This window comes from Vulpes lagopus, chromosome 5 (assembly GCF_018345385.1).
Source record: "Vulpes lagopus strain Blue_001 chromosome 5, ASM1834538v1, whole genome shotgun sequence".
NCBI lineage: Eukaryota > Metazoa > Chordata > Mammalia > Carnivora > Canidae > Vulpes > Vulpes lagopus.
In genome coordinates, this window is record NC_054828.1 from 67,999,105 (window position 1) to 68,008,337 (window position 9,233).

The 9,233-nt window shown below is 62.3% G+C and overlaps 1 protein-coding gene across 5 annotated transcripts; it reads right to left on the bottom strand.

The window, feature by feature from the left end:
* Positions 1-102: 102 nt before the first annotated feature.
* Positions 103-7,838, bottom strand: MBD6 (methyl-CpG binding domain protein 6). 5 transcript variants are annotated; one of them, XR_005987870.1, is made up of 15 exons: positions 7,052-7,838; positions 6,023-6,086; positions 5,719-5,855; positions 5,373-5,475; positions 5,078-5,240; positions 3,794-4,846; positions 2,977-3,638; positions 2,548-2,701; positions 2,200-2,369; positions 1,650-2,063; positions 1,490-1,557; positions 1,215-1,278; positions 905-1,074; positions 575-638; positions 103-317 (listed from the first exon to the last, which is right to left on the bottom strand). XR_005987870.1 is itself a non-coding variant. In XM_041755605.1 (13 exons), the coding sequence occupies exons 3-13, from the start codon at positions 5,829-5,831 to the stop codon at positions 1,000-1,002; spliced, it is 3,039 nt and encodes a 1,012-aa protein (XP_041611539.1). In that variant the 5' UTR covers positions 5,832-5,855; positions 6,023-6,086; positions 7,052-7,837; the 3' UTR covers positions 103-999. The 5 variants fall into 5 exon arrangements, 2 of the variants coding, with proteins under 2 accessions (XP_041611539.1, XP_041611540.1); XR_005987871.1 differs by lacking the exon at positions 575-638; XR_005987869.1 differs by having other exon boundaries at positions 103-638.
* Positions 7,839-9,233: the final 1,395 nt, after the last annotated feature.

Sequence of the window (9,233 nt, forward strand, 5' to 3'; positions counted from 1 at the left end):
CAGCCCAACAGGCAGCCCGAGCCACTCTCTGCCCCAACAAGATTTAAACCATAACCTGTTCTTACCAAGAAATTAAGAAAAAAATGAGTACAGAGCCAGAGCCAGAGTTTCAAAATATTCTCATCTGTTAAATTAAGAGTGTCTCCCATAGAAAAGCAGTGGAGGCCCCACAGGGCAAGTACAAAACAGAATTAAAACTCCCAACGGTCTTGTCTTTACAAAAGAAAAGGCAGGAGGCAGCCCCTGGACAGCGGGTCGTGCTGGCCGCTCCGGTTGGACCACGTTGCATAATCCTCAGTCGCATCATCACAACGTCTCTGAGCGTTTCGATGGGGGAGAAGGGGCAGTGTAGTGTGTGTGGGAGGAGAGGCCCAGCAGGCTCTCTGTGCCCCCTTACCCCCTGTTAGATCCCAGAGGAAAGTAGAGGGAAGCTGGCTACACCTTGAAATGAGGCTATGTGTTTCAAACCTGGGGATGGGGGTAAGAGGGGATCTGTGCTTTGAGCAACCTGAGCCAGAGGCAGAGGGGTGTTGGAGGAGTGAGGGGGGAATGCATGATGCTTATTGCTTTGTACCTTTCACTGGGAAGGAGGGCAGCAGCCAACAGTAGCTCACAGGTTTGTAAACTGAGCCTGCTGGCTTCAAGAAGGGAGGCAATGAAGTCGAATTAAATATAAAAGACTCATTTGTGCAAAAATAACTTAAACAAATAAAAGACCTGGGGAAGGGGGTGTTCCCCTTAGCCTGGTGGGGAGAGGGCCATATATACCACCCCCCCCAGGCCTTTTCAGTGACATGGCTTTGGGGGGGAGGGGGTGAGCTTCCCTACCCCCTGCAATGGCTCAGGATGGGATTGTAGGGGAAGGGCTTGCATTTGTGCTCTGAGTGGGGAGTAGTGCCCCCACCCACTGTCCACAGGTGCAGGTGGCTGGCAGGGGCTCCCAAGGCTCAGCACTCAGCTCTCCCCAATCAGGGTCAGATCCAGCTCCAGGTATGGCTGCTAAGGGGCCAGTTTCCTCCTCTTGTTTTTGGCAGGACGGCCAGGGCGGGCCCGGGGAGGCAGAGGGACAGCCGCCTGTGCGAGAGGGGGAAGTTGAAAGAAGTGATCAAACAGCTAGGTACCGGGAAGTCTTTTATTTTCTCCCCGCTCCCTCCCTCTAGTCCTCCTCTTCTGCCTTGTCCCCTACACACCCCTCAACCCTGATACACACTTACACGGGTTGTAGGGCTGGGGTCCAAGGTCACGTCCTGGCGGGAGCTGTTGCTGTTCCGGGTAGGGCTGCAATAAGGGCCAGTAAGGGCGCAGGTGATCAGCGCTACCTCCCCAAGCCAGGGGGAGGCTCAGAGCTGGGGCGGGAAACTTTCTACTTCGGGATAAGAAAGGCAGATTATCCGTATTCGTATTAAATAGATTTGTGCCTTTTTGAAAGTCAGCCACTCTGTAGAGGTTTCTATAAAGCATCAAGAAGTGGGGAAAGGCCAACACTCACTTGTATTTTCTCCTCCGGCCACGACGAGACTTTCTGACTACCCCTGGGGGCACCTGGGAAAACACGGACTGTATGTATAGGAAAAATGAGGAAGAGGAAGAACCATGTTGCAGCCTGCCTCAGAGCCCTTCAGCCCAGACCCCCGTCACCCTGCGCTCACCTTAAGGTCCTCAGAATGGGGTCCAGGAGGGGATGGATCCTTGGGCTCAACACCCCCTTCGGCCAGCTCCCCATTATGCTGCCAGTGGTGGGTCCTTCTTGGGGACCGTTCCATTTGTCCATTGAAGCCACCACGTGCCCCCCACTTGAGGGCCAGTCGGCCCGGCTCCCGCTGACTGCCAGGCTTTCGGCCCCGGCCTGGCCTGGCCTCACCGTTAATGCCCCTAAGTCCCCCTCCTCCCCTCCGTCCCCGTTTCCCTGACCCCCTCCCAGTGAGCAGCTCAGGGACTGGGGGGTCAGGAGAACCGCGGGGTGGGGCTAAGGCACTGAGGGGAGGCCGGGCAGGCTCCGGCTCCAGGGCTGAGGTGGGGCTCTGGGGGGGCAGACAGGGGGCTTCCGGCTGCTCCGGGGGAATCTGCAGACAAACAGTAGCACCTTAGTCCCAGCCAGTGCCTCTGTGTCGGGAACAAAAACCTCTACTTCCATTTGAGAAAAAAACCTGCCCCTGAAGGTGCCCCCCGCCCCTGCCTCCCCACCGGGACGCCCCTCACCTGGAGACTTTGTAGCAGGCAGGCTAGGGGACTAGAAGCCTCCGGGAGGGGTGGCGGAGCTCCCCCCCCAGGGAGGAGCTGCAGCCCCAACTGGCCAGAGAGAAGAGGGCCAGGAGGCTGCAACAGGCTGGGGAGGGCTCCAGGGCTGCCGGTCAGCGAAGACAGATCACCTGTTGAGGAGTTGGAGGATCAGGAGGCCCCTGGGCAAACCAGGAGCCGCACTGACCCTGTTTACCTCCTGGGCATAACCCTGGGGTCAGACTCTTCCCAGGTCATCCGGCCTCTACTCCCAAGTGTCACTGCTTCTTTTTTGTCTCTTTTGCACCAGTTTTTTTCCCTCAGACTCACCCAGCAGGCTGGCACTCAGCAGAGGGCTAAGGAGTTGGGGGGGTCTCCCTGAGTTGGAGGGGGCCTTGCCCAGAGAGGAGGCCCCCGGGTCAGTAGTTGCCGTGGTGACACTGGAGGTAGGTGGTCCAGGTTGGGGGGCACTCAGGACACAGGGCTAAGGAGAAAGAACGGCTGTGACGCTCTTCGTGAAGCAGTTCGTGAACGCACAGTACCTGCACACATACCACCTCACCGAAGCCTCACGTGAAGTAGGCCACGCTTATTAAATACAGACCCAGTTCCTGCAGCCGTCCTACCCCCAGCCAAGAACTAAGCCCTCCCCGCAGGCCCCGGGGAAGAGCTCAGGCATGAAACTGAAAGCCTTTGATTCCCTGCTCCCATCCCTGATTCTACCTCCTTCTGTCCCACACACTCAGCCCCTATCCTCACCTGGGGGGGCGTCCCCGAGGGGGGATCCAGGCTGGCAGCCAGCAGCGCAGAATTTAAAGCTATGAGGGTAGGGGGGGCTGAAAGTGGGGGGAACAGTAGGGGGGGCAGGTCTCCCAAACCTGAAAACGTCTCCCCACTTGGACCCCCAGCTCCCTCTGCAGATCCCTCCCCATCCCCAGCTGTGGGGCCCAGGGCCAACAGGGGCAGGAAAGAGGCCAGGAGGTTGCTAGGAGGTGCAGAAGAGGGTGGAAGGAGGTCTGAGGGGGCTGGTGGAAGCAGGGAAGCCACCAAAAGTGAAGGCCCTTCAGGCTCGCCTGGGGCTAGGGGAGGGCCGGGTCCCCCAGGGGGGGGGAGCAGGGGCTCAGGGGGAGGCTGTCCCCCTCCCCCAGCCAGCACGCCAAATAAACTGTGGCTGAGCAACGGAGAAGGTGGAGGCTGCCCCAGACCCAGAGGCAGAGGCAAGGCCCCTAGCATCCCCGGGAAGCCGGCTCCACTCAGCGCCAGGCCCTGCTCAGGACTAGGGAATGGGAAAGCCTCCCCACCAGCCAGGGGAGGCAGAGGGCAGGCTGGGCCCGCCCCCATCCCGAGCCCTTCCGACGGGCTCTGAAGCACAGGGCTGGGGACTAGGGGGGCTTTGGAGGCAGCTGGTGGGGCAGGGGCACCTGCAAAGGAAAAGAGAAATTCAGCTCAAGGGAGGACCTTTCTCCCCCGGCATCCAAAGAACCCAACCTTCGCGCCTCCAACCCAGAAAACCACCAAAGAGCTCGCTAAACTCCCCTAAGTGCCTTGGAGGAAGAGCCCTACCACACTCCCGTACCTGGCACACTGCTGAGGCTGCCACTGGTGGTCCCAGGCAGGGAGGGCGGGATAGGGTGCCTGGGCTGGGGAGGGCTCCCTGAGGAGAGGGTTGGGGGAGGAGGAAGGTGTGCATCTGACCCCAAAAGGTTAAAGCTTCCATCAGAGTGGGAAGGGCCAGGGGTGGGGAGTCCCAGCAGGGACAGCACAGAAGGGAGAATCGGTTGGGATGGCTCAGGGAGAGGAAAGGGTTGGGGGACAGGGGCAGGGGCCCGAGGACGGCTCCGTCTAGGGGCTTGAGGGCCTCCCCCTTCTAGCAATCGCAGTACAGTTGGGGGTCTGCGGGGACGACGCTGAGAGGGACGGGGTGATGCGGAGTGGGAAGCTGAGGGTGTCTGGGCACGGGGCCTTCGGCCCTGTAAAGTGCTGGGAGGGGGGAGCGGGGGATGCTGTGCCTTGGCCGCTGCAGAGAGTAGGCTGCTAGCAAGGAAGGGGGGTGCCCCGGGCCCCTCCACCATGGGGGCCCCTCCTAGAGGTCCCAAGACCAGGGGCAGGTGCATAGTGGCTGAAGACACTGGTGGCTGAGTGGCAGGACCAGGGGGGCCAGGAGGACCAGAGAGATTATTGCTCGGGGGCAGAGGAGGGGGCGTTAAGGCATCACTACAGTGGAAGAGAGAGGGGTCTGAAGGTGGTGAGGAGGAGGCGTGGGGGGCTGGGGAAGAGCCCAGGTCAGGGGGCACCAGGCTGGAGCGGAGGGCGGCTCCCCAGTTGTAGGAGGGAGCATTGAGGCTGATAGCCGGTGGAGGAGGTGGGGCTGGAGAGGGGGCGTTGCCCCTTGGGAGGAAACAGGGGCTGCTGCTGCCTCCGGAAGGGACGGGGTCAGGAAGCCTAGGTGGTGGGAAGAGCCCCCCAGGGCCTGCTAGAGGGGGGAAGGCCTGTGGAACTGAGGGTGGTTCTGGGGGAAGGGAGCCAGGGCCCCCATTAAGTGGAGTTGTAGGGGGGACTCGACAGGGAGGGCAGGCAGAGGGGGGCCCTGGGGACACAGTGTGGAACATTTGGGGGCTCGCTCCCTCTCCTGCAATAAATGAGAAAAGAAGGGTCAGCCGGTGGCTCCCCTTCCAACCCCTTTCTTTTGTCTTCCCCATCCCATCTCCCATAACCTCGCGCAACCTTCCTGTGCCTTCCTCTCATCGGGCGGCTCCCCCCTCCACCCCTCCTTGCTCCCTCTCCTGGAGCTCCTCCCACCGTCCCTCCTCCAGGCCCTTAAGTTTTCCTCAGTTGTCAGGAGCGTGTGGAGAAGACTCACCAGGAGAAGAGTGTGAGCAGGTGGTCTCCATGCTGCGGTACAGAGTTGCCATGGCAACGGCTTTCCGCCGGTGGTTGCACAGCTTGGTCATGTCCTCCTCTGATGCGGGCCCCACCCCAGCCCCACCCGGGGTCACCGGGGCCAAAGGGTCAAAGTTGAAAACCTGTAAGGCGGGAGTCACGGACAGGGACCCTGAGAGAGGGGAATCTGTGAGAAGAGCTACCACGGTCAGTGACTCTGGTCGCAGGTCTCTTGGCTTATCCCTGTATTCTCCGGCTCCCCTCACCACTCTGACCTTGGGGACATTGAGTGGACACTCCAGACCGCACTTGCAGGTCCCATCGCTGAGGAGGTAGCTCCGGGTTTGCTCCAGGGAAGACAGCTCTGTGCCACTTGGGCTGGGAGAGCACAGGGTCAGAGAGCATGGAGTTAGTTGACATGCCCAAAGGACAGTTCCTTAGTCAGAGACCTTCCTAGGGAGCACAGAGGATGAAGGGTGTGGAACGAGGAGGAGGGAGGACAGATGTAAGGGCCCGCGACACAGAGCAGAAAGGCTGAGGAAGGAAGGAAAGGGAGGAGTATCGGGCTACCAGAGACCGGGCGTCGGGAGGACAGGCGGCGAGAGCGCTGGGGATCCGCACCTGATATAGAGCACAGCACCCTCTCGAACGCAGCGCTGCCAGCCGACGGGGACAGATGTGGCCACAGGGCCCCCAGCTCTGTCTGCTCCACTGCTCTCATTGCCCCCATTCATTGTGTGTAATCAGCTCCCACGTGCCTGGTAACACACACGTCCGGGCGGGCATCAGGGTGCGCGGGGTACCTGCGGGACTTCTCCAGCAGGGCCAGGATGCCAGGGAGACCCGAAAGAACCCAGGGGCCTGGGAAACCCTCAGGGAGCTGGGAGAAAAAACCGAGAGCTGTCTGCCATCCCGCAGTGGCTACCTGAACATCTCTGCAAACATTGTGGGGTCCAGTCTAGAGCCGGGGCCTCCGGCTTAGCCCACACCTGCAACACAGGAGAAAGGGGGGGCTGTTGGGAATCTGCCCAACTCTGAGAGCACCAAAGCCCAGGACACTGTCCAGGGAAAGATCTCAGGGATCTGCTGGTGAGTCCACAACCGTCCTTTCCAGGTACGGCCCCGAGGAACCGGAGGATCCAAGCCTCAACAACTCCCCGGGGCCATGGAATCAGAGCCCAACCCCTGGACATAAAGGGCAAAGCCCCTTTGTCCCATCAGAGACAGAATCCATCCTGGAACATGGGCAAATTCCCATAATGCCAGGCCACTAGGAGCTTCCCAGAGCGTCTAGCCTCCTGCTGTTCCCTACCCCCCAGGAAGATCATATAAAAGTACGGGTTGCCCCACAGGTTCACCAGGCGGCCGCCCAACGGCCCTCGGGGTGGTACGAACAGAAGCCCCCATGCCCGCCCCATTAGACGATCACTGATCTGCTTCACTTGATCTTCCTAGGAAGGGTTGCAATCTAGCTCTGTCTTCTCCCAGAATCCCGAGAAGCTCCTGATTTCCCCCAAGCCCGAGGCAAGGGGCTTCAGCACCTCCTACCCCACGGGCTTCAAATTGGCTCCAAGTGGGGACGCAGCCCCCCCCGGCCTGCAAGCAGCCCCCCAGCCTCACCATCGCTCCCACCCCACACCGGCGGCTCCTAAACTTTCCCTCTCGTAACAAGGCGCCCTGTCACCCAGCCTGCTTCCCTCTGCCTGGGGAGGAGGGGAAGGCGCACGAAGTAGGAAGGAACTTGGGGAGAGGGCGGGCGGAGGGTGGGCGAAGCACTGAGGGAGGGAGGTGAAGAAGGCAAAAGTCAAGCAGTGCGAGGGAGAGACTGCGGGGGCAGGTGAGGGCGGGGGAGCGGGGATGGGGCCAGGGAAGGGGCCGAGGACGCGGGGGGCAGAGGGTAGGGACTGCAGGGGAGGGGAGGGGGAGGGGCGGGGGGGCCGGGCCCTGCACTCACCGCGGCCCATGGCTCGGCCGGCCCCGCCCTGCGCAGTCGCGGCCCAGAGGGTGAGTGGGAGGGAGTGGGAGGAGGGTCGGCGGAGCCCGAGCCTCCGGTACGGCCCCGGCCGGTCCTAGCAGGAAGCGCCGCCGCCGCCGCCGCGGATCACCGAGCGGCCTCCCGCGCATGCGCCATGGGGGCCAGGGGCAGCCCTGGGGATTCCGTTCCCAGAAGGCACCGCGCAGGCTGCCGCCGCCGCCGCCGCCGCTGCCGCCGCCGCCGCCGCTACAGCCGCCGCCGCCGCCGCCGCTGCCCGGACGGGAGAGGGGCGGGGCCGGGCCCCCGCCCAGCGGACAACGACGAGCCAACAGGAGGGGCCGCAGTGCGCATGCGGGAGCGCGCCTACCCCTCCCCCACAACCCCCCATTAATCCCCAAGAGAACAAACACCCCACGCGGCCCCCCCGCCCTCCGCGGAAGGATCTGAGCCTCTTCCCAGGCCACCGGCGGCCAATCCCAGTCCTCCCCGGGGAGGGGCCCCTTCCAAAGCCACAGGCTGTCGGGGGAGCCAGGAATGCCGGGTCCGGGAGGGGCCGGCCCCAAAAGATGAAAGTCGCGACTTGCCCTGCCCCGCCCCAAAGGCTTCCCGGGTAGTGTGCTGGGACTTGACCCGCCTCCCCAGGTCAACATGTCACAACACGACCTCCGCCTGTCAAGTCACATGACCTCTGCCTGTCACTGACAACCTGGTCATGTCTTTGGGCCAGGAGAGACCATCTGGTCCAACCCACCCCCACCCCCATCTACTGAAGGGGAAATGGAGGTCTGGAGCAACGGAGCAGGCCCGGCCGAGGACCTGTCACCGTCACACCACCACCTAAACCTCCTTCCAGCCACAACCGGCCTTGTGACAGATTCTACTTAACTGGCTGCCCCCGTGAGGGTATGACAGTGAATACAACCGGCTGCCACATGGCATCTTTTTTCTACCTAATGGCACAAGAAAAACGTTTGCATTTTAAGCGATGCTTTTCACTTTTGTTTAAGCTGCCTCCAAGTTCATAGTGCTCTCGTTTTACCTTCACAACTCGTCATCCTTTATTTACAAGCAAGAACGGTTGTGGCACAGATATTAGGGGGCAAGTAAAGGGGCAGGTGAGGCCAGACTCTGGGCTCCTGACAACCCGGTGCAAGGCGGCTGCGCGCTCAAGTACACCCAACGTCCCAGGCAGCGAGGCTCTAGGGTCGCCCGAGCACCGAGGCGGCGGGTGCACGGCTCCTCACGCAGGAGACACAGGACCTGCGCGGCTGGTACAGCGAAAAGGGCGGGTCTTGATCCTTGGTGGAGGCACCAGAGCACGGGGGGGGGGGGGGGGGGGGGGAGGCTGAGAATCGCGTCCACCGGGCCAAGTCCTGAATCCTGGCATGCTGAGCGCTCATCAGAAACTTCACAAAGATAAAAGTTAGGGGTGCTTTTCGGCGAGGAGCTGAAAATGACCATCAAAAGTACTCAAGTTCCTCGGCCCCTTCTGGGGGAATTAGGGAGCTAAACGGGATCTTTTTATGCGCCTACTCGAGGAGACGTTAGGCGGTCCTGTGCCTGCATGCAAACTTTCAAAAGAGATTGGCTTAGAAAACCTCGTGCCCACTAACTAGGAGGGGACCGAGCAAAATGGGAGCCCCCCATGCAGACGGCGAGGCGGGGGCTAACGCCAGGTGGGCGGAATAAGGGCGCCGAGGAGGACGAGCCGCAGCGCGACTTCGCAGGCAGCCTGAGGGCGGCCACGGTTGGGAGCCGTTGGGGCCGTTGGGAGCCCGGCGCTGGCGCCCCGCCCTCTCCTCTCCCCCACCCCCCCGCACCGCCCACCACCCTCGTCGGCCCCTGCGCGTGCGCGCCGAGACACCGGTTGCCAAACATTGCATCATCCCCGCCCCCCTCTCCTCCCCTCCCCCCCAGCTCTCCCCTCCGCGCGCGCGCATGACTCACTCGCCTCCTCCGCGGAGCCTCGTGACCCAAAGCCACTTCCGGGTCCGACACCACCTCTACCCCCAGGCCGGCGGGAGCGAAGGGGGCGGCGCCGCGGAGGCTTCTGAGTGGCGGGCGCGGGGGGCGGGGCGGGGCCAGCGCCGGCGTGCCGCGCCCTGATTGGCAAGCTTGCGGGTCCGCCCCCGAGGGGAGGGCAGGGCCTCCTCAAAACGTC